Genomic DNA, 23902 nt, shown 5'->3' on the forward strand with positions numbered 1-23902 from the left:
ATGCAGAGGGGCTCCCTGCACCCCATACTCCCACATTTGAGTGCGCCTTCCACCCTTCTCACCATTTGGGCAGGACAGGAACTGACTTCGTCTTCTTTCCAACTGCTCGATGCAGTTGGATGTGGACTTGACCTTGGCCAGGAGCTGATCTGAGGGGAGATGGGGTGAGGTGAGGGACAATGTTAATATGAGTGGACCAAGTTGGCTTTGCCTATTTAGTTAGGCCCCTGGAGGCAGGGCAGGCCTATCCTGATGAGATGGGATCCTGATGGGATGGGGGGACCCCAGCCGGACCCCATGGAGCAGCCATGGCAGAGAGCAAAGTTCACTGGCCTATAGGTCTCTTGATTGATCTTTTAAATCCATCCAGGTCCTTTTGCCAAAGAACCAAGGTGAGGGTCAAAAAGGTAGTTCAAGGGTTAAGGCACTTGCCTCGTATGCAGCCAATTCTGATTCAATCCTGGCACTACCTAAGGGTCCCCTAAATTGGGGCCAGAATGATAGAATAGTGGGTAGGGTGGTTGCCTTGCATGCAGATGACCAGGGTTCGATTACCAGTATCCCATAAGTTCCCTGAGCCTGCCAGGAGTAATTTCTGAGCACAGAGCCTGTAGTAACTGCTGAGTGTGACCCAAAAAACCAAAAACCAAAAATGGAAAAAGGTCCTCTAAGTTCTGACAGGGATCACTTGAACATAGTGAATGTGGCCCAAATGCCCCCAAATCTCATGCAAAGAACCAGCCTAGGAACCAGACTGGTATATCAGAGCAGGATAGGATGCTTGCCTTGCACAAGGTCAACCCTCACACCCCATATATTCTCTGAGCATCACCAGGAGTGATCCCTAAGCATAGAGCTATGAGTAGGCCCTGAACACAGCAGGCACAGCCCCCAAAACAAAGAAACAAAATACAAGCCCCAAAGAAGTAGCCTAAGTTTTGACTCTCATCACTCATTCCTCCCCACTGGGCTCATCCCCGCTGGCCTCATCAATCTGGATCGCCACATCTCCTGCACGCAGGAGATCCAGTTTCCATTCTCAGCACCTCCTGATCTCTAAGCACCATCTGGAGCCCCCCACTAAGCCCTTTAGCCCCACCAGGTGTGGTTCCCAAAGCAAAAACGAAGGTCTCGTTCCTCTGGCTGGGGGTCCAGCTAACTGCATCCCTCACACAGGCACATATGTGTACCCCTAGGGCCATCCCACTTTCTCTGGACTTGGGCCCAAGTGCTCTGTCCCCCATCACCCAGCAGCTGCTCTAGGGGAAGGGGGTAGAGAATTCTCTGTTATCAGAGGCACCCTCCAGCATTTATCTTGGGGGTAGGGTGGGAGTTTCTGACACATAGTGGGGCCAAAGACCACCCCATCTCTGGCTGTAGGTCAGCCAGGCTCAAGGCTCCCGTGGACTCGCATTGGGCTGCATGGATTCAGCACCGTGCACAGGACAGCGGCTGTACCTGCGGCTCCACAGTTGTTGGTGACTTCGGGTTCCTCCAGCTGCCGCAGGGCCTCCTGTATCACCTGCTCAGCCGCCTTCTTCGACTCCTGCAGCAGGTTCTTCCGCTGTTCCTTAGCCATCTTGAGCAGAGAGTCCTAGAAGTGGGCCAGGAGTAGATGGGTGAGGGCTGGCCTCCCAAGCACCGGATGCACCTCCAAGGCAACTCGGAACAGTGTCCCCTGGTGGCACCGGGACACTTTAGTTCAACAGGCTGCCAATGAGACCTGGGTCTGGAAACCCTCTTGGGGTTTCCCTCTTGCCTACCAGGGAATGTCCCCCATGCATGTATGGAGCTGACCCAGTGCGTATGGCCACCCCTTCTCAACTCCCAGGGCTGCTCAGGCGGAAAGCCAGGCTCTGCTCCCTCCTGACTCTGGGAGGCCCCACATACCCTCCCGAGAGGTTCCTTATCACAGTGACAGCCTGCAGCCTCCCTCAACCTCTGCCAAGGCTGGCAGCCGGGAGCCCTACATGCCTGTGCGCTGGCCAGCTGCAGCTTTGTCTGCCTCAGCACCTCCTGCAGGCCACACACCTCCTCCTCCTTCTGAGACAAGAAGTCCAGCAAGCCGTCCCGCTCTGCCTTGACCCCAGCGATCTGGGCCATCCACTTAGACTCGGACTATAACAGGGAGAAAACTCTGACCCCTGTTCAGGATGGCCATCGGGAACTGGAGTGACAGTCGCTTGCACTGGCCATGGTGATTCACCACTTAATACACATAGACAGGTGCTAGGCTGTGGTGGCCAGCGGGAGATGGAGAGGGCAGAGGACCTCACCTGCTTGGAAGCCTGAAGGTTATTTTGTAGCATTTGGAGCTCCTGCTTCAAGCTCTCCAGAACTTCAGTCTGCTCTTGGGTCTGTAAAAGGAGAGATGACCCACTTCATCATTATCTGTGACCAGTAAGGATTCTAGAGGAGAGGCAGGAGTGATAGCACAGTAGGGAAGAGGTTTACCTTCCATGAGGCTAATCCAGGTTCAGTCCTCGGCTGTGGGCCTTATTTTTGTTACACGATGGGGCTTGCACGGAACGAAGACCATGCCCGAGTACAAAGCTATGGGCTCTGTCCCTGTGACACCTCCTCCCAACCTCACAGGTTTGGTCTTTTGTAAGCCCAAGCCCCATTCCACAGCCCAAGTTCCTGTCTACTGTCCTGTGAAGTGCTTGCCTGTTCTTCACTGCCCTGGTTTGCATTTTCTAGTTTATTTAGTTTGGTTTCTGGGCCATACTGGCTGCTTGGGGCTTACTCCTGGCTCTTACTCAGAGGCCATATGTGTTGCTGGGAATCAAATCTGAGTTGGCTGTGTGCAAAGCAAGAGCCCTTCCCACTGATCTATCTCTCCAGCTCCTCTCCATCTTGCAAAGCCTCCTGGGGCTAGAACCCAGAGCCTCACAACCGCAGACAATGCAGTGCCTATGGGTCTCCCCATGACTGGGACAAATGGCCCCCTTGGTCCCACCTCTTCCCTCACACACCTTCCTCTGGGCCTGCTCGCTGAGGCGCTGTACGTTGTCCTGCAGCTCTTGCTTCTCTCGTTCCATATCAGCCTGCATTTCCCTGGCCACCGATACCTGCTTGGTCACCTCAGCATTCTGGAAGAAAGCACAGGGTAGTTGGAAGAGCTGAGGACAGAGGATGCCATAGATGGAACAGAAGAGAGTGATCAGGCTGTGTGGGTGATCAGAGGAGCCCTGGAAGCTGAGGTGCCAGAGTGGCAGGCTGCCCACCTTGCGCAGCAGGTCTGCGTGGTTCTGCACCAGCTCACTGTATTTCTCCTTGAGCTTGCTGTACCGCTGCTCATTGGCCTGGGCTCGCCCTGTGGGCCCAGAATCCTGGTGAGGCACCTGCCTGTGGTCCCCACTTCCCACCTTCCCATGAGCAGGGTCCCCATAGGGCAACCCCCATTTTATGTCCTTTCGTCTTTTCTGGGGGTGGAGTTACACTTAGTGGTACTTAGGGCTGACTACTGGCTCAGTGCTCAGGGATCTCTCCTAGTGGTGGGGTTGAGGGGACCCTACATGGTGTTGGGGATCAAACCTGTTTGGCTGCGTGCAAGGCAAGTGCCTTCCCTGCTGGCCGATCTCTCCAGCTACCTGAGCCTGTATCACCTTTTGTTTTTGTTTTATTTTGGGGCCACATATGGTGACAATCAGGACTTATTCCTGGTCCTGCACTCAGGGATCACTACATGCAAGGCAAGTACCCTCCACGCTATCCTATTTGTTCCAGCCCCTGTACATTCTTTTCATAAAATCAAGTATTTTCTTCTCCCTCCAAAATCCTAAACAAGTTTCATCTGGGAAGTCATTAATTCCAATTATTTCAATGATCTGTCTCATATGCGATCATCTGGCTTACGAGGACTAGAAGCTTCCCTGTCATGTGGTCTCTGACTATCTCTTCTGATCTTTCATATTTTGGGGATGTCGTCTCTGTTCTCCAGCTCCAGGTCCTCCAGTTAAACCCCTACCCACCCCATGGGAACTGCTTCCTGCTGGTGACAGCAGATGGCAGCTCCCAGCACCTTGGGGACAGGCAGAAGCCAAGGTCTTGCCACCAGCCTATTGCCCTACACCACCACTATGCCCCCAGACCAGCCCTGCATCCCCTCACGTTCTATCTCAGTCACGCTGCGCTGGGCCTTCTCGGTGTCCTCCCGCTGCTTCTTGAGCTCATCCAGTTCTGCCCGCAGGAACTCGCTGTCGTCAGCTGCCTGCTGCCGCAGGTGCTGCTGCTCTGCCAGCTCTGCCTCCAGCTCACTGATACGACCCTTCAGCTGCAGAACTGTGCGCTGCCCCTGGGTGGGCATGAATGTGAGTGTGAGTGCATGACTGTGTGTTTGTGTGGAGTCTGCCTCCAGCACTGATCCCTAAATACAGGCCCGTTCCCCAGGTCTCCGGAGCAGAGCCTTGTGGTCCTCACAAGCCATCCCCCAAGGCCAGGCTTGCAGGCAGGCATGCTGGGTTGCAGTGGTGGGTGAGCTGCCTGCCTGTGCCGGGAATTGTCTACCCAGATGGGCATCCTGACATCCAGTTCCACATGTGGCTGTTAGGAATATTCCTACCACAGTCACTGCTAGGTGGGACCCATCATTGGCACGGAGCTCAGGAACTTTATTTTATTTAGGGGACAGACTCTGAAGCAGTGATTTGTAGGCTCAGGTGCCCTCCTGGTGTCTCAGGGCCAACCTGGGCCAACAGATTCAATGTGAAGTGTCTGTGGCTGTGGTGTCCTGGGAGGGATTTCTCTGAAGTACCAGGTGGAGTTGGACTCAGGTCCTAACCCAGGCACCAAAGGCAGGCGAGTCAGGCTCCTCTAGTTTGGGCATTTCCACAAACCCCACCTCTTCCACCTCCACCCCAAGGGTGCAGTCCCATAAAAGTGTTCATGAAGAAGGGGGAGCCAGGAAGGAGTGGGGCAGGTTCTGAGGCTCTTACCTCCACCTTCAGGCTCTCCAGCTGGGCCTTCAGGGCATTGATCTCCTGGTACAGCTGTCCGATCAATTGATCTCTGCAATGGAACATTCTTGAGCCCTTCCACCGTGCTCCCCACTGTGCTCCCTGCCTGTTTCCAGGTCAAGGGAGAAGAGGGTTGGGGAGGAAAGGAGAGAAAGGAAGAGGAAGAAAGGGGAGGGAGTGGGAGCATGGAACTGGGCCTCTTCTGGGACAACCCTTCAAATATCCATCAAAGCACCTCTCAGGCTGGCAGGCCCTGACCTGATCTGACCCACATGGATCTCAAGTGCATCCTCTGGGATCCGAGGGACCCTCCCAGGTTAGAATCCACCATACCCCACCCCACCCCAGCAACTGGAACCCACTTCTCATCTTTGTTCACGCCGTTCTGGCTGTTGAAGTTAAAGGGGTCACTGCTGAAGGGGCTGCCGAAGACATCATCAAACTTGTTGTCAAATACATCCTGGGGGGAGTCAGAGGATGAGCATGTGAGGGAACTCACATGTTTGTGTGTTTGTGTGTGTGTGTGTGTTCGTGTGTGTGAGAGAGATAGACAAACAGACAGACACAGGGACACCGGCCAGCCCAGAGGAGAGCTGGAGGCTAAGGTCCAGTCTGCAAACCCCCCCACCCCCCTGCCGTCAGGCTACGGCTGGGCTGGCACCTGCCGGGCAGCATCCATGTCCATAAGGTCATCCTTCTCCAGCACGGGCTCGCTGTCTGGGGACGAGGCCTCAGCCGGGATGACTACCACAGGGCTCACGTGTTCAGACAGGGCGGAGGCGCGGAGGAAGTTGGGGGGGTTCTGAAGAGGGAGGCTCAGGCTCAGCACCCCCATGCCCCCACTCCCCCAGGCCTAGCCAAACCCTGGGCGTACCAGCACAGCACCCACTGACCTCTGGCAGCTGTGGGATCTGGAGTAGCCGCTTGAAGTACTGGAGGTTGCTCGAGCGGTAGAATAGATCTTTCAACCTGGAGGGGAGGGAAGGGGTGCTGGCTGCCTGGTGAGCCCCTGGCCGGCAGCCCACCCACTAGTTCAATGCCCAGTGCCATGGAGATGACAGCATTGTGATGCCACAGGGACAGCTCATTTCTGGGGAGCCTGGGGGTGGGGGAAAGGGCCCCACCAAAGACAATTCCTTTACAGAAAGAAGGGAAAGGGGCTGAAGCCTTGAGGGGGCTCTGTTTTGGTGATATTTTAGGGGGCACCCCCAGATGTCTTGGGGGTTTGTGGGGCTAGGGCCAGGGGTGCTCCTAGTAGTGCTAGGAGACCAAACCCAGACCTCTCTTATTTGTTTACTCCTGGCTCTAGGTTCAGATGGACTTGGGGGACTGTAGGCTGCCAGAGATTGAACCTGGGTAAGCCATAAACAAGATGAACCTTATTCCCTGGACTATTAGCCAAAGACCCGACTGAATAGGGTACTAAGATGGCCCATTGGGGGGGGGGGGGAACCTCGGACGGGCCAGGCAGAGAAAAGTCTGGAGCAGGCATAGCTATAAGAACAATCCCATGGGAAATGCCAGGACTTTGGGAGTGAATGAGCAGAATTGGGGTGGCAGAAGCCAGCGTAGTGGCAGGGAATGACGGGACTTGGGAAGTAGCTGTGCGGGATCAGAGTGGCAGAATTTGGGGTGGCAGGCAGGAATTGTTGGGACTTGGGAGGAGGCTGTGCAGAATCAGGGTGGTGGCGAGCAGATCCCTCAAAGCCTTCCCCAATAAATAACTGGAGAAGAGCTCAAGTTTCAGTCACTCAGCAGGGAACTACTCAAGATTCTGAAACATGATTTGTATTTTTTGGGGGGGTGTTTTGGGTCACACCTGGCAGTGCTCAGGGGTTATTCCTTGCTCTATGCTCAGAAATCGCTCCTGGCAGGCTCGGGGGACCATATGGGATGCCGGGATTCGAACTGCCATCCTTCCGCATGCAAAGCAAATGCTATCTCCATGCTATCTCTGTGGCCCCATGATTTGTATTTTGATTTTTTGGTTTTGGGGCCATAACCAGCAGTGCTCAGGGATCATTCCTGGTGGACTTGGGGACTTTATGGGGTGCCAGGGATCAATCCCAGGTCGAACTCCTTCAAGACAAGTACCTTCCCAACTGTGTTCTCCATGGGATTTTTGACATTTTGATCAGTGTAATTCTCCTGTTAGGGGACTTGGGGGCTTGTATGGGGCAGGAGACAGGAGCTTGGGGGATCTTGGTACAGAAGGGCAGGCAGGCAGCAGTGGTGACAGATAGGACACAAAGTAAAGGGGGCCATTTATTTGCAGGTGGGACATGGGGAAGGGGGACAGCATCTGAACTCAGCTTGTAAATCCTACTCATGAAACAGAAAAGTGTTTGTGGGAAAACGCTGAGTGCAATTTGGTGCAGCGAAGCCAGAGTGGAGTGCCAGGGCAGTGATGTTGGGCATCGAGGCCACTGGGACAGGGGGAACAGGGGAAAGAGGACAAAGCTCTGGGCAGCGGGTAGCTGGAGGACAGAGATTTCTCCCCGCGGCTTCTAGGGGAGTCCAGAGTGGCCCTGCCCCTTCTTTCCTCCATTCTGCCTACAGTGGCATGGACAAGCCAGGGTCCCACACCTGCAAAACTCCTGACAGCAAGTGTCTCCCTTGCACCTCTCCCCCCAGTTGGCCGATGGCGGCAGAAAGAGCCCCTGGGGCTTGGCAGGGCAGCCTGAGACCTGCTTACTTTGTGAACTGCTCCATGAAGCGGCTGCGGTGGCCTTGGAGGGTGTCAGCAGGGAGGCCTGTGGGATGGTAGAAGTTTGAGGGGTGGTCCCAGGCAAGTCCCCTGCCCCAAGGGATCCCCAAGGGGATGCTGAATCTGCATCCATTTACCCTGGGTGCTGAGTATCATGGGCCTGACCAGACAGCTGCACAGCACTCGGGAAAAGGGGGGATTCTCTCCCCACCATGCATGTGTGGGGTGGGGAGTTCAGGCTCTCAGAAGCCCTCAGAAGGCAGACCCCAGGCCTGGGACCAGAGGATTGGGTCCCAGTGGCTATGGCACCAGCCAGGGTAAGGCCATCTGTGTCTACAGGAGCATCTGTGTTCCATAGGACCCCCAAATGGAGGCTGCGTTTCAGCTTCAGACCTCATCAGACTGGCACATGCAGCCTGGCTAATACTATTCTGGCTAGTACTTAGCAGTCTGACTAATACTCATAGCCTGGTTGCATCCACTCACGCCTTGACTTCCCCAACCATTCCCACACACACTGCACATGTAATTGGCTCATAGTGACATTGGAGTGTGGCCAGACTTTGCACTGACTATGTGAACCCCAAACTCAGCACCCTCACAATGTAGACCTCGAAGCAGGAGCCCTATATGTGGCTCTAACCAGCAGCTCACAAATGTATACAGCAAGTCGCTTCCCTAGCACATACGAGAGCAGCCCGAAGACTCAGGTAGGGAGAGCTGAGTAAGCTGTGTTCTATATTTGCTATTTTTCCCACAGTATTTTCCCACTATGCACAGTGATGCTCCAGGCCTGTGGTTTCCTGGACCATGACACGCAGAGGGGAGAGGCCAGGAAACCCAGATGGAGAGGGAGAACACTATTCCAGAACTCCTAGAGCACTCTAAGTGCCCAAGATGAAGCTGAAGCCCAGGCCCAGAGGTGCTGCGTTTCCTGGGCCCGTTTGGAGCAATGGGTCGTACTCACACGAATGCAGCTTGAAGAGCAGCTTGACGGTGTAATCATAGAGGTGGCTGCAGTCCAGGATGACCTGGATGAGTGGTGCAAGGCGGCACTGGCCAGCTGTGGTCACTGACACGGAGCGGGACATGTCCAGGGAGCTGAATACTGGGGGACAAGTGGTCAGGTGTGAAGGGGGCTGGGACCAGGGTCCATTGAGGCCTGTGACTGTGACTGTAACACCTCACTCTAGGCACTGCACCCCCTAGAACAGGGACAAGGAGCCCTGACACAGGAAAGTAAGTTGAAAGCAAGGAACTTGTCAGTGGTCTCTGGGCTAAGGAATCAGCGGCTGCTCTAGCCTACACAGATGCCCAAAACTGGAGACGCCAGAGTCTTTTGGAGTCATAGTACACATCAGGGAGGGTGCTTGCCTTGTACTTGTCTGACCTGGGTTCGATCTCCAGCACCCCATAGTGTCCCCCAAGTATCACCAGGAGGGATCCCTGAGTGCAGAGCCAGAGTAACCCCTGAACACTGCTGGGTATGGCCCCAAAACAAAAAACAAGCACAGCATGAAAGCCTCAGAATGGGGCCCGGAGAGATAGCACAGCGGCGTTTGCCTTGCAAGCAGCCAATCCAGCACCAAAGGTGGTTGGTTCGAATCCCGGTGTCCCACATGGTCCCCCGTGCCTGCCAGGAGCTATTTCTGAGCAGACAGCCAGGAGTTACCCCTGAGCACCGCTGGGTGTGGCCCAAAAACCAAAAAAAAAAAAAAAAAAAAAAGAAAGCCTCAGAATGGAAAATCCCACCCACCCCCAAGGACTCCCATTTCAGAGGTACTGGGCCCCTGCCCTGGTGTGGACACACAGGGCAGTGTCATCTTGGACAGTGTCTAAGTGTGGTGGGGGAGACAGCCTCATGCTTGGGGGAACTCTTGGGTTTATGGGGAAACCATTCAAGATTCAAAGGACGTGGAAACGAGTCAGCCAGCCCTAGGGTGTTCGCATCTGAATGCGCCTGATGTGTGGGACACTAGGCTGAGATGCATCCTGCGGGGGTGGTGAGAGGTTGGCACATGGACAGAGGAGAAGACACCGGTCAGGACAGTAGCAAGGGGGTAGGGGAGGAAGAGGCTGCAGGCTGGCGAGGCCCAGGAGCTGGAAGCTGTAACCCCATCCTCTGATCTGGAGGGGAATTTGCCCCAGAGATCCTCACATAAGTTCCAGCATCCCCCAGTTTCTGTGTCCAGCCAAGAACGCCAGCTAGGCACTTCCATTGGGCAGAAATTGCCCAGAACCCACCTTCCCTGCCTTCATGGACTCTTGTTTATATTCAAAGGGTGGGCTGACAGCTAAAAGAGGAGGAAAGACACCTCCAAACTGTTGAATTACAAAGAAGTTTAAATTCTGGATAGAAAATAAAAGGGGCCGGAGTGATAGCAAAATGGGTAGGGTGTTTGCCTTGCATACGGCCAACCTGGTTTGATTCCTGGCATCCTATATGGTCTCCCGAGCCTGGCAGAAGTGATTTCTGAGTGCAGAGCCAGGAGCATCCCCTGAGCGCTGGTGGGTATGGCCCAAAAACCAAAAAAAAAAAAAAAAAAAAAAAATCAGCTCTTATCTGCTCCATCCCTTGTACCTCTTCTCCAATAGGATGCTAGGGATGTGCCTCCAAGTCAGAAGGCCTCAAATCTGGTCCCTGACACTGTCCCACTGCCCAGTGTGGTCCTGGTACTATCCATGAGGCTCTGGTGCCATCCCAGCGTGTGGCCTCCAGCACACTGTGGCCAAGCTGGCAGCCCCTGAACAGTGCAGCAGTGACAGCAATGAGGGGGAGGAACCCAAGGTGGCTGGGCCTGGATCCCAAGGCCGGCAGGTTTGGGAGGGACTCAAGAATCCACATTCCAGAAGGTTCCAACTCTACCTCCCTTCCAGACCTCAGAAACTGCTCAGGTCTCAGGTGTCTGGCCCAGGTAGAGGAAACATAGGCTGACCTCATGAGCCTGGGGCTCCAAGATGGGCAGTGTCCTGCCTGAGGAGCTGAGTGGGCTTTGGAGACCCTCAGCTGCAGACCTGCCACTGGCCGGGAGGGGGCAGCAAAAGCTCTAAATCCCCAATCAAAGTCTCCAGAGACCCCAATCAAGGTCACACAAGGGAGGAGTGTCTCTGGGCTCTTGGCTGCTGGCCCCTTGGGCTTCTGGGAGAGACTGTGCTCAGCTCAGAGATTGCGAGTTCAGAAGCCCCCAAAGCTCCCAGTTTGTGGGTGAGAGAGCAGATGTAGCATGGCTCCCCCAAGTGCTATCCTGCCCCCCCCCCCACTCACCAGTCTGGAAGAGATTGAGCTCACACTCCAGATAGTCGAACATCTCTACTGTCAGCTGGAAACTGGGTGAGGGAAAGACCTGGATTCACAGTTCGGCCTGGGGCTCTCAGGGCCTCTCCCATCCCCACTTTGACCTGACATGTAGGCGCTTACACACACACACACAAGCACATGTCCACACATTCATAAAACATGTGCCTGGGGCTCTCAGGGCCTCTCCCATCCCTACTCTGACTTCGACATGTAGGCGCTTACACACACACACACACACACACACACACACACACACACACACACACACGCGTGCGCACACACACATTCATAAAACATGTGCTTGCATACATATACCAGCTTCAATTGCAATCCTCTGCATGAGAAAGTCATTTGAATTTGAATTTCAAGTTATTTGAAGATCAAGAGGGTAAATCCCATAGCAGAGGCCCCAATGGAGCACAGCGTTTTAAGAAAGTCCACAGAGGCCAGAGTGATAGCACAGCAGGGATGGCATTTGCTTTGCAGGTGGCTGGGTGGGTTCAATCTCTGCTATCCATAGGGTCCCCTGAACTCACCAGGACTAATTGCTAAGCCAGAGCCAGGAATAACCCCTGAGCACTGCCAGTTGTGGCCAAACAAACAAACAAAATAAAGAAGGTCTCCATGCTAGCACCCTGTGGTCCCCCACCCTGCCCCTGCCACCATCTGGGCATGATGGTGAGACAGAACCTTCCAGAGCAGGCTCAGGACTCACAAGTTGTTGACATCACTCTCCCCGGCCTCGTCCAGCTGCCGGTCGCTCAGCTGAAGATTACCTGGAAACCTGGGGTTCTGGGGGGCAGAGTCAGGTTTGGAACAGGATCAGCTCTCTGCCAGCTCTTCCTGGGGGGACTAGATCGCCTCACCTCATATATAAAGACCCCCTGGATTCACTTCTACCACCCCACAACCATCTATGGCCCACACTCATCCCAGAGTCAGAGGGCCCTGCTCTCCCCAGTCTGCTTTGGGGCATACAGGAAGACAGGAGATATAGGAGATGTCAGATGCAGGAGGTTTAGAAGAGGAGGTGCAAGAGATGCAGAAGATGTAGGAGATATGGATGGGTATGAATCCCCTCATGCTCACTCTGCTACCCACTCTTCTCCTGGGACCTCACTATGTTGCAGGGGTGGGTGAATGGTCATTCCCCCCAACCCCCCACAGCTGGGACAGGGCCTTGTCCTGAGCTAAGGAACATACTCACTTTGGTGTGATACTCGATCTTCGTCCTTAGCAGTCTGAGGTAGAGGCTGCACAGCTGGCCGTAGCCCTCGCTCAGATGACCCTTTCAGAGGAGGGAAAGAAGCAGGGAAGGATGTTGAATTTTAGATTTTATTGGTTTGGGGGCCTTACCCAGCAGTGCTCAGGGCTCTGTGCTCAGAGGCCACTCCTGTGGGGGCTTAGAGACCATATGGGACACCAGGGATCTAATCACTTGCAAAGCAAGTACCCTCCCCACTGCACTATTATTGGCACTTGTTGGCTCTTGTTTGATGTGGCTGCACCCAGCTCTGTCCAGGGTCACAGGGTACTGGGAATTGACCTCAAGGATTTTAAAATGCTCAACTCTCGACCTTATGCACATATACAGTTCTACTTATATAAAAATTTGACATTTCCCCCTAATTATTAAAATAACAGTGTCCACTGTTGGAAGACTGGAAAAATATAAGAATGGGCAGATATCGGGGCCGGTGCGGTGGCGCTAGAGGTAAGGTGTCTGCCTTGCCAGTGCTAGCCTAGGACGGACCACGGTTCTATCCCCTGGCGTCCCATATGGTCCCCCAAGCCAGGAGCGACTTCTGAGCGCATAGCCAGGAGTAACCCCTGAGCGTCACCGGGTGTGGCCCAAAAAACAAACAAACAAACAAAACAAATAAGAATGGGCAGATATCAACAAGTTACTTCTATAACCTACCACCAGGCAGAATCAGGGACAAAAAATTCAGACACAAAATGCTATTTTATATTTTAAACTCAAACATACTTTTCTTGGTTTGTTTTTATTTTGTTTTAGGGCCACACCAGTGGTGATCAGGGCTGACTTCTGGCTCTGCGTTTAGAAAATACAGGAGTGTAGGAGATATGGATGGGTATGAATCCCCTCATGCTCACTCAGCTACTCTTGGCTGGCCCAGGGGATCCTATGGGATGCTAGGGATCAAACCCAGGTTGGCCACATGCAAGGCAAATGCCCTCCTGCTGTGCTTTTGCTTCAGTCCCAAAACAGCCTTTCTTTCTTTCTTTTTTCTTTTTTTTTTTATTTTTTTATTTTTTTGGTTTTTGGGTCACACCAGGCAGTGCTCAGGGGTTATTCCTGGCTCCAGGCTCAGAAATTGCTCCTGGCAGGCACGGGGGACCATATGGGACGCCGGGATTCGAACCAATGACCTCCTGCATGAAAGGCAAACGCTTTACCTCCATGCTATCTCTCCGGCCCCTCTTTTTTTATTTTTGAGTCACACCTGGCAGTGCTCAGGGGTTACTCTTGGCTCTATGCTCAGAAATCACCCCTTGCAGGCTTGGGGGATCATATGGGATGCCTTACCTCCATGCTATCTCGCCAGCCCCTCAAAACAGACTTTCATTTTAAACATTTTTTAGAGCAGTATTTTTGCTTTGTTTTGGGACCACACCTGGCAGTGCTTAGGGGTTACTTCTGGCTTGGGGTCCCATATGGGGGTGCTGGGGAAGCTCAGTGTGTAAGGTGTACGCCCTATACCACAGCTCTATCGTGCTATAATTCTAGCCTCAATGATTTCTGGCACACTGTATGGTCTCCTGAACTCCTCCAGGAATAAGCCCCCAGTCCAGAAATATGTGCCCCCCAAAATAAAGAAAATAATTCTGTTTTGTGGGCTGGGGAGACAGTACGAGAATGAGGGGATGGCCAGGTTTGGTCCCCAGCTGAGAATCGAGGTTCACTTTCCCACTGAAAACTACCCCCGAGTTTGGATGGGACATTTATAAGTGTTTTTTGGGGAGACACCAGTAAACTAAAGGGAGATCAGGATCCTCAGACCAAGAATGTTAGATGTGAACAGAGAAGGCTGGGGGGCCCCTTCCCACTTACCCACATCCTGCTCATGTCACTCAGTTCACTCTTGTACCTCAGCGAGTCCTTTAGGACCTGGGTGGGAGAGACGGGAGGCAGGAGAAGGGGCACTGCTGGGCGCTGTGGCCCAGTTGACCTCCCATGACCCCCTGGCCTGGGAGCTTACGTTGGGGTGCCCATCTCGGAGCAGCTTGTGGAGCACGTGGCAGAACTTCCAGCAGAGGACGGCATTGCTTGACAGGGGCAGCCGGGTGACCACGGACCAGAAGGTCTGTGCCCCTTTCTCGTGGTGCGTGCCCAGGATGCAGGGTACGGGAGAGTCATGGAAAATGGGGGTTGGGTGCTGGTATGGGTGGGATGCTACTTAGGGCCACCCCAGATCATTCCCGTCTCCTACCAAATGGGGCCTAGTTCTAAGGACACCCCTCAGTAAACAGTCTACAGCCAGTTGCTCTGCCTACCCAGGGGTGTGGGGTCCCCACTTGGCTTTTTCCAGGAAGGTGCTTTGGGTATTTTTTTCTGGTTTAGTTGGTTTGTTTTTAATTTGGTTTTAGGCCACACCCAGTAGTGCTTAGGATTACTCCTGGCTCTGCGCTCAGAGAACCATATGGGATGGTGGGGACAGAATTTGAGTCAGCTGCATGCAGAGCAAGCGCCTGCCCTTCTGTGTTAGCATCTATCTCTACTTGTCCCCTCTGGTTTCTTCATCACACTCAGTGGTGCTCAGGGCTTACTCCTGGCTCTGTTGGGGAGTCACTCCTGGCAAGGTTCAGGGGCCCGTATGGGATGCTGGGGATCGAACCCGAATGACAGGGCTCCAGCTCCTGAATCTACCCCCAGGGTCTCTCTTCAAGGCCATCTACCTCTCCCAAAGCCACTGCCCTAAGGCCTCATTGTGGGGGGGCTCAGTAAGCACGTGGCCCCAGGGCCTCGATCCGATTCTCCCCTGGCTTAGGTGGACCCGCTATCCTCCTTTGGTGTCTTTTTTTTTTTTTTTTGGGCAACACCCATTTGATTCTCAGGGGTTACTCCTGGCTAAGCACTCAGAAATTGCCCCTGGCTTGGGGTGACCATATGCCGGGGAATGGAACCGCAGTTGCAATCTTTCCTTGGCTAGCGCTTGCAAGGCAGATATCTTACCTCTAGCGCCACCTCGCCGGCCCCCTTTGGTGTCTTTCTTATTCCCTTTGCTGCCCCCATGTAACACAGGCTGACAGCACAGAGATCCCCACTCTTGTTTTGGGAGTTCAGTGAGGGGAAGAGTATCTTGTTTGGGGAGCCCGTGGGCAGACTCAGGAGCCTTTGCCCACCCATGCTAAGTAAAAGTCCCTCCTGGACTCCAGACACTAGGGCAGGACCCTCTAAGGATGTGCTTGGGAAAGGGGAACCCAGGAGAACATCTTGTTTGGGCCAGCAACCAGGCATTTTCTGTCCTGTCTGCTGACAGGCTGTGGTTTCCAAGGTCAGATCTGACACTGGCCAGGACAAGCCAGTGTGTTTGTGTGGGTCCCTGCCCTCCCGCCTCCCCCTGACCCCTGTCCCCCTGATCTGACCCCCTTTCCCAGGCTGCCTTTTTCAGCAACAGCCAAAAGGATATTCCGGGCATGTTTCTCCTTCACGGCCACTTCCTGCGTATTAATGGCCTTATTGATGCTGACGGTCTGAAAAACAGTGGGGTGGGAGGGAGGACGGATGAATGGGCCGCCATGGGGGGCGTCCAGACCCTCCCAGACACCCCACCCCTTCCGGCCCTTCCAGCGAAGACCCCCTGGGCTCTACTGTCCGGGTGTGGGGGTGCCAGGCCAGCTGGCAAGGCTGGGCTCAGGCCACGAGCTCTATGGCCTGGTATTGGTCGAGCCCAGCTGCCAAGGCTGCCTGCCACTCACTCACTTGGCACCACCACAGGCTGTGAAAGCCTGCACAAAGGGGTGCTTTACAGCATCCCCCAGGGAAACATTATTTCTCGGGGAGCAGGAGGAAGAGGTCCCGAGAGCAGGGGGCCACGCTGGCCCAGCCGGATGCTTCTGTCACTGCTAGAATCTTCCACAAAGTCTCCCCCATCCACATCCCTGCCTGTTCCCCACTGACCAGAGCATGCAGAGCTGTGATCTCTCCCTTCAGTATCTCTGCACCCACTGCCCCTGCCCTGTGCAAAGCAGATATGGGAAAAGGACTATAGGCGTGAGAAAACTAACTGAGGCGTCCATGCTGCCTGGATCAAGGATGTGTTTAAAGAGGCTGGAGTGATAGCACAGCAAGGAGGGCGTTTTCCTTGCACGCAGCCAATCCGAGTCCAATCCCCAACACAGTCAGGAGAAATTCCTGAGCACAGAGCCAGGAGTAACCTGAGTGCCGCTGGGTGTGCCCCCCCCCAAAAAAAAGAATGCTTTTGCCTTTCTCTGTGGCTTTGCCACTGCTCTCTAGTCTCCTTTGAGCACCCACAGACTGGTAGTCAGTGCTCCCATAAACACACCATCCCCCAGAGAGGTTCCTCTTGTGGTAGTTCCTTTTACACATCACCACACACAGATTTCTCCATGTCTTGACTTTCTCTCGTGAAAATCCCGTGAAAAAGGCTTCCATGAGGGATAGTGGATTCTTGTGTGTGTGTGTGTGTGTGTGTGTGTGTGTGTGTGTGTGTGTGTGTGTGTGTAATACCTGAAGACATTCAGGCTCTGTGCTCAGAAATTACTCCTGAGAGGTTTGGGAGACAATAGGGGATGCTGAGGATCGAACTTGGATCTGGTGCATGCAAGACAAATGTCCTCCCCACTGTGCTATCCCTCCAGTCCCAATTTGTTCTTTGTAAAAAGAGCCCATGGAGGGGCTGGGTGTGGTGAACACAAACGTGTTCATATCTAGAGATGATTTATTTTCAGGTGAATTTTTTTTTTTTTTGGTTTTTGGGCCACACCTGTTCGACGCTCAGGGTTTACTCCTGGCTATGCGCTCAGAAATCGCCCCTGGCTTGGGGGGACCATATGGGACACTGGGGAATCGAACCGTGGTCCGTCCGCTTGCAAGACAGACACATTACCTCTAGTGTCACCTTCCCGGCCCCTTTTCAGGTAATGTTTACTGTCACTGTTACCTAGTCCAGCAAATATTCTTGGGCCTGTACTGTTGTACAGTACAGGATAGGACAAAAAGATGCTCTTTTTGTTTTGGGCTCACACCCGGCAGTTCTCAGGGATAGTTTTGGGCTCACACCCGGCAGTTCTCAGGGATAATTCCTGGCTTTGCACTCAGAAATCACTCCTGGCAGGCTTGGGGGACCATATGGGATACCAGGGATCAAACCCATGTTGGGGCCCGGAGAGATAGCACAGCAGTGTTTGCCTTGCAAGCAACCAATCCAGGACCTAAGGTGGTTGGTTCAAATCCCGGTGTCCCATATGGTCCCCTGTGCCTGCCAGGAACTATTTCTGAGGAGACAGCCAGGAGTAACCCCTGAGCACCACTGGGTGTGGCCCAAAACCCAAAAAAAAAAAAACCCAAAAAACAACCAAAAAAAAAAAACCCCATGTTGGCCAAGTGCAAGGCAAGTGGCCATACTTGCTGGGATATCACTCTAGTCCCCATTTGGAAATTTTTATTATGAAAGTGTCCAAAGACAAAATCTACATGACTCTTAACAGTGAACCACTCAGCTACCAGGCTCTTGCATTAGCTGAAACTCCTTCCTTAAGGATAAAGTATAGATACACAACCAGTAGTGCTCAGGGCTGACTCCTGGCTCTGTGCTCAGGGGTCACTCCTAGGGGGCTTCAGGGGACCATGTGTGGTGCAACTTGGGTCAACTGTGAGAGAAATGCCCTGCCTGCTTTGCTCTCTGAACCACACAGACACTTTTTTGTTTTGCTTGCTTTTTTTTGGGGGGGGGGGAGGTGGGGGAAGATATCCAGCAGCGTTCAGGGATCATTCAGGGGACTACATTATTGCTAGAGATTGAACCTGGGTCGACCATGTACAAGGCAAGTGCCTTACCCTCAAACCTTCATACAGCCCTAGATACTTTCTGAAAAAAGTCCATCTTCAGGCTACGATATCACTGGGTCTGGGGATGTGGGTTCCCCCCACTTTTAAGTCAATTCTGGGATGAGGAGAAGTACATCAGCTGGCACATCCACTATAGAAGTAGAGCTGTTTCCTATAAAACCTGATTTAGGAACCGGAGTGTTAGCAGGGCAGGGAGGAGGCACGACATGTGTGCTGCTGACACTGGTTCGATGTCTGGAGCCCCATATGGTCCCTAAGCATAGTCAGGAGTGATAGGAGTGCAGAGCCAGGAGTAACACCCATGGCCGGGTGTGGACCCAAAACAGACAAAACCCAAAAATAGGGGGACAGAGAGATAGCTTAATGGTATGGCATTTGCCTTGCAAGCGGCCAACCCAGGACCAATTGTGGTTCAAATCCCAGCATCTCATATGGTCCCCCGAGCCTGCTAGGACTGATTTCTGAGCATAGAGCCAGGAGTAACACCTGAGCAGCGCTGGGTGTGACTAAAAGAAAAAATCTGATTTCTGAGGGGCCAGAGAGAGTACAGAGAGTTAAAAATAGCTGACCCCCAAGGCTCAAACCCTGGTTCTGTACATTATCACTGGAATATGACTAGGAGTGAACCCTAAGCTCAGAGCCAGGAATAAGCCCTGAGCATGCTGGGTGTGACCCCAAACAAAAATGAATCATATTAAAAAATTAGCCATGATCCTGTGATCACACTGAAATTTTAGTTATTTATTTACCAGCTCCTCTGCTCTGTACCTATTTATCTGCATTGATTCTTTTTTTTTTTTTTTTTTTTTTTGGTTTTTGGGTCACAAAAACTCAGGGGTTCCTCCTGGCTCTACACTCAGAAATTGCTCCTGGCAGGCTTGAGGGACCATATGGGATGCCGGGATTCGAACCACTTGCATGCAAGGCAAATGCCCTACCTCCACGCTATCTCTTCGCCAGCACTGAATCTTAAGAAGATCCCCTAAATCATTTATCTCTCTGTCCCATATCAAGCTGAAATGTTAAAGCAGAATTTCTTTTTCATTATTGCTGTTGTTTTTTGGGGGGCTCTGTGTTTAAGGGACCCTATGGGATGCCAGGGATTGAACCTGGCTTGGCTCCGTGCAAGCAAACGCTCTCCCTGCTGTCCTATCACTCCAGCCCCAAGAGGAGAACATTATTCTTAATATCATGAGATGGTTAGTGTCCCATTGGGCTATTGTGCTCCCAACAAGCCCATGCCCAAAGCGTCCTTTTTGTTTTGATCAGGATCCAGAGAAGGCTGTCGTCCTTCTTTCTCAAAAGGCTCCAACAACTCACATTTCCACGGACAATGAACAAGAGTTTCCCCCCACCCCCAAACAGGACTTGGTTCTGTTTATTGTTCCCGAGACCGTCCACGGACATTCCCCAACAGCCAAGTCCTGTCTCTCCCCTTGTCCTCATGGATGTTGATGGCTCGGGAGACCATATGGGGATTAAACCCAGGCAGCTGTGTGCAAGGCAGGTGCCCTCCTGGCTGTGTTACAGCCTAGACCTGTGCCATAAGGGTCCCCACTAGATACATGCTCTTTGAGGGTGTAACTGTCTCTCCACAGGTTTAAGACTACACCCAGCCTCTCAGAGACCCCGTTATATTCTCGACTGGGAGGGGCTAAGATGAGACTGGAAGGGGTGAGGTGGGTCCCCACACTGTTCCAACAAAGATCAGGTATGGGGCAAATCAGGGATGGGAAGTTGCTTCATGGGGGTTGCTGATGGGTAAGGTGGAGACAGGAGACTTGTTTGGGCAGGCCTTGAACCCCGGACTGGGGGTTAGAGTCTCCAGTTTGTTATAGCAGCTTCAGAAATCAATGCAGAGTCCTTCCTCATCATGGTGTAGCCCCATCATGCCCTCTCTTTCCCTGGCACACTGTCTGCCCAGCAGTGGTTGGGCAGGACAAATCCACCCCTGGTCCAAGCACGCAGGTCCAAACACAATCTAGAAAATCTGCTCTCCATGGCTCCCAATGTCTGGATCTGGAAATGACTAGAAGGCTCAGGAAGAGACATGGGGTAAAGTGCATAACCGGCCGTGAGAATACATGAAGTCCTGAGTTTGCTGCAGTGGGGATGGGTCTGGAGAGCACCAGGCTGAGTGAATCAGAGGGAAACACTCGAAACCATCTGTCTGATCTCTCTCCTGCTGAGACTATAAAGGAACTTCCCAGAGGAATATCAAATGCCCAGAGGCAGTGGAGATGGAGAGCAGGAGAACTGGTCTCAGTAGCAAGTTGGCACTGGGCAGGGTGGGTGGAGGGAGAAGTTAGGGTCAGGAACACTAGGACAATTGTGGAGGGGAAAAGTGCCTGCCAGAGGCGGGCAGAGGGCAGGAAGGAAACTGGGGACACTGATGGAGGGTGGTGGGTACTAGCGAAGGGATGGGTGTTGGAACAGTACAACCGAAACTTAGCCACAAATATCTTTGTAACGTTGGATATTGTGGTGATTAAATAAAAAATGAAAAAGAATGGGGCTGGAGCAACAGTACAGCAGGAAAGGTGCTGGCCTTGCATGCTGCCGTCCCTGGTTCAGTAACTGGCATTGCACATGGCCTGGCCAGGAGGGATCCCAGAACAAAGAGGCAGGAGTGATCCCCGAGCACAAACCCAGGAGTGATCCCTAAGCCAGGAACGATCCCTGAGCATCGCTGGTTGTGTCTCCTACATACAGAAGTGACTAGTTTACTCTCTAAAGCTCTCACCTGAGAAAGGAGTGTCAGGGGGCCCAGGACTTCTGTGTCCAAGGCCACCACTAACTTGCTTCTCAGCTCCCAGACCCACCCAGGCCATTTATTTGCTCTGTATATCTCTATGTCTATAGAACCTCTATATCCCTGGTCTATCCCAGCAGCTGCTATTGTTCCTACTACCTCCGGACCAGCGTAACATCAGGCTGTAGGCAGAGCCCTGGGCCAAGGGGTTACCTCCTCCTCACCACCCCTCTCCCTTCATACCACCCCTTCACACCAGAAAGAGCCAGAGGACAGAGAAATGTCTAATATCTACACTGATGAGATCCAGACTCAGAAAAGGGCTGCTGTGGTGTGGCCACAGATGCTGGGGAGGGAGGGTTTTGAGCTCCGCAGCAGAAAATCCCCAGGCTGGAAACCTCTAGAAATGAGGTGAGAGCCTTAAGGGAGGGTGGGACCGTGGCATCTTTGTTGATATGTTAATATTGATGGATCAGTGGCCACTATCAGCCCCACCCAGATTAGAACCAACTCCTGCAAATCCCCTTAAGCTGACACCCAATACTAAGAGCTTCTCAGAGAGAGAGGGAGGGAGGGAGAGGGGGAAAAGGGAGAAAGAGAGAGAGAAGGAAAGGGATAAAGGGAGAGAGGGAGTGAAGAGAGAGAGGGAGAGAGAAAGAGAAAGAGAGAGGGCGAGGGAGAAGGAGAAAGGGAGAGAGAAGGAGAGGGCAAGGGAAAGGGAGAGAGAAAGGGAGAGAGGAAAGGACAAGGAGAGGGCTGGAGGTAAATTGGGTGCATCTGGTGGTGGGAGATGTATACTGGTAAAGGGTGTTGGACACTATATGACTGAAACTCAATCATGAGCAACTTTGTAATTGTACATCTCACAGCGATTCAATTAAATAATTTATTTATTAAAAAATAGCTTTTCTGGGCTGGAGAGATAGCATGGAGGTAAGGCATTTGCCTTTCATACAGAAGGTCATTGGTTCGCATCCCGGCATCCCATATGGTCCCCTGAGCCTGCCAGGAGCGATTTCTGAGCGTGGAGCCAGGAGAAACCCCTGAGCGCTGCCGGGTTTGATCCAAAAACAAAAAATATATAGCTTTTGTAAAAAAAAAAAAAAAAAAAAAAAAAAGCTTTTGTTTTTGTTTGGTGGCACTCAGGACTTATTCCTGGCTCTGTGCTCCTGGATCACTCCTGGCAGGGATGCTGGGGATCAAATCTGGGTTAGCTGTGCACAAGGCAAAAGCCCTACCCACTGTAATGCTCTGACCCCATAATCTTTTTACGTAATAATGCAGACACTTTTTTTTTTTTTTTTTTTGGTTTTTGGGCCACACCCAGCGATGCTCAGGGGTTACTCCTGGCTGTCTGCTCAGAAATAGCTCCTGGCAGGCACGGGGGACCATATGGGACACCGGGATTCGAACCAACCACCTTTGGTCCTGGATCGGCTGCTTGCAAGGCAAACGCCGCTGTGCTATCACTCCGGGCCCATAATGCAGACACTTAAACAGTACCTATAATAGACTATTTTCTAATATAAAGCCAATATTCCCCTTCTTAGGGTAAAAGACAGTATTTGTATAGGCCTATCAGATTTTCTCCTCTTAATTTTCTCTTCTTGGCCTGAGTAAGGCAAGTGCTCTTGGTCTGCTGTTTGCTCTGATCCCCCTTTAAAATTTCCATTTACCTAATTCTCTTTGCTCTTACTAAACTTTACCTTTGTAGGATTGACCTGTTTTTGTGTATATTTTAAAATGAATTAACACAGAATTATCCATAGCATTCTTTTTTGGCGGTGGTGGGGTGATTAAACCTGGGTTGCTACACGCAAGAACAGAACCCTCACTGCTGTACTATGTCTCCAGCCCAGAACATTAACTTTTTCTAAGCATTTTTATTGAGGTCCCAGGATTTGCAACTCTTCACCAGACTTTCCATGCATTATTCCATGTATCCCATTCACCACCCACACCAGAGAGTACACTTCCCTTCCCAGTGTCCCAAGGTTGCCTTTCAAACGCTCCCCAATCCGTTGCTCTTACTATGCAATTTTTCCTCTCCACATAGGTCTCTCCCAGACACTCAATAAATAGAGCTTATCACCTAAATTTTCACAGCATTTTAAACTTCAAAAAAACTAAATCTTTTGGGGAGCTGGTGCGATAGTACAGTGAGTAAGGCATTTATTTGCCTTACACTCAACCCATCAGGGTTGGACCCTAGCACCCTACATGGTCCCTGAGCATTGCTATGAGTGATTCCTGAGAAAACCTAATTAGCCTCCTAGTTCTGACTAGTGCCAGCTCCACAAACAGTGAGTGTGTGTAGAGGAGGGTAGTGTTCGGGAGGGCTGGGTGGTCCCTCAGAGACAGGAGAAATGGGAGCCAGTCACCCCAGAGTGGCTCGCCAAGAGATCTACTTCTCCAGGCTGTGCCTCTTAAAACTTCAAGGCTGGGAACCAGACTAGGAGCAGGAGTTTGTCCCTAGGGAATGCACCTCATTCCCAGAAGCAGAGTATCACGGAAAGGGCGGACACCCCCAGAAGCTTCAGGAAAAGGCAAGAAGATGGGGGCTTAGGGGCTGCAGGCACTGACCTGGCCCCATGCCCCAGCTCTGTAGGTCAGATAGGAATGGCCTGTGGGCCCTGCCTGAGTGTCCCTACTACCACCACCAAGGAAGGTTATGATATGAGCCATCCAAAATGCAAAACAAGCACTATCTGCAAACAAAGCCCCAAGCAGGGGTGGTTTCGGGGAAAGTTCTAGAAAACCAACTTTGCTCAAGGCAATCAGCAGGCTGGGGAGGGGAATCAGTCATACATATCTCCCTCAGGGATGTATAATTCCTTTCTTTTACCTTATGTCAAGTTATTTTGCTTTTGGGGTTTGTTTTAGTTTGTGGCCATACCTGGTGGTGCAGCTCAGGGTTCACTGAGCTCTGTACTCAGGGATAACTCAAGAAGGGCTCAGGGACCTTGATGCCGGAATCATAGCCAGGTTTGCTGAGTGCAAGGCAAGAAGCACCTTACTGTCAGCTGGCCCTTATTGTTTTCCTTTAGCCGGGGTGGGAGGCTACCTCGTGGTGCTCAGGGCTTACTTCTGGCTATGCTCAAAGGACCATGTAGAGCAGGGGTCTCAAACT

General features: G+C 52.4%; 1 protein-coding gene across 1 annotated transcript in view; it reads right to left on the reverse strand.

The window, feature by feature from the left end:
* HIP1 (huntingtin interacting protein 1) overlaps nucleotides 1-23902 on the reverse strand; it is a 99518-nt gene that overhangs the window by 11785 nt on the left and 63831 nt on the right. The window contains exons 2-20 of the mRNA XM_049787897.1: nucleotides 15619-15682; nucleotides 14188-14330; nucleotides 14040-14096; nucleotides 12171-12251; nucleotides 11679-11755; nucleotides 10931-10992; nucleotides 8633-8773; nucleotides 7654-7711; nucleotides 5852-5927; nucleotides 5620-5760; nucleotides 5321-5418; nucleotides 4938-5010; nucleotides 4114-4297; nucleotides 3228-3316; nucleotides 2976-3092; nucleotides 2277-2357; nucleotides 1975-2118; nucleotides 1459-1594; nucleotides 63-149 (exon numbers count right to left, since the gene is read on the reverse strand). Of these exons, the coding sequence (XP_049643854.1) occupies nucleotides 63-149; nucleotides 1459-1594; nucleotides 1975-2118; nucleotides 2277-2357; nucleotides 2976-3092; nucleotides 3228-3316; nucleotides 4114-4297; nucleotides 4938-5010; nucleotides 5321-5418; nucleotides 5620-5760; nucleotides 5852-5927; nucleotides 7654-7711; nucleotides 8633-8773; nucleotides 10931-10992; nucleotides 11679-11755; nucleotides 12171-12251; nucleotides 14040-14096; nucleotides 14188-14330; nucleotides 15619-15682 (1909 nt within the window). The remainder of the gene's footprint in view (nucleotides 1-62; nucleotides 150-1458; nucleotides 1595-1974; nucleotides 2119-2276; nucleotides 2358-2975; nucleotides 3093-3227; nucleotides 3317-4113; nucleotides 4298-4937; nucleotides 5011-5320; nucleotides 5419-5619; nucleotides 5761-5851; nucleotides 5928-7653; nucleotides 7712-8632; nucleotides 8774-10930; nucleotides 10993-11678; nucleotides 11756-12170; nucleotides 12252-14039; nucleotides 14097-14187; nucleotides 14331-15618; nucleotides 15683-23902) is intronic.

This window comes from Suncus etruscus, chromosome 15 (assembly GCF_024139225.1).
Source record: "Suncus etruscus isolate mSunEtr1 chromosome 15, mSunEtr1.pri.cur, whole genome shotgun sequence".
NCBI lineage: Eukaryota > Metazoa > Chordata > Mammalia > Eulipotyphla > Soricidae > Suncus > Suncus etruscus.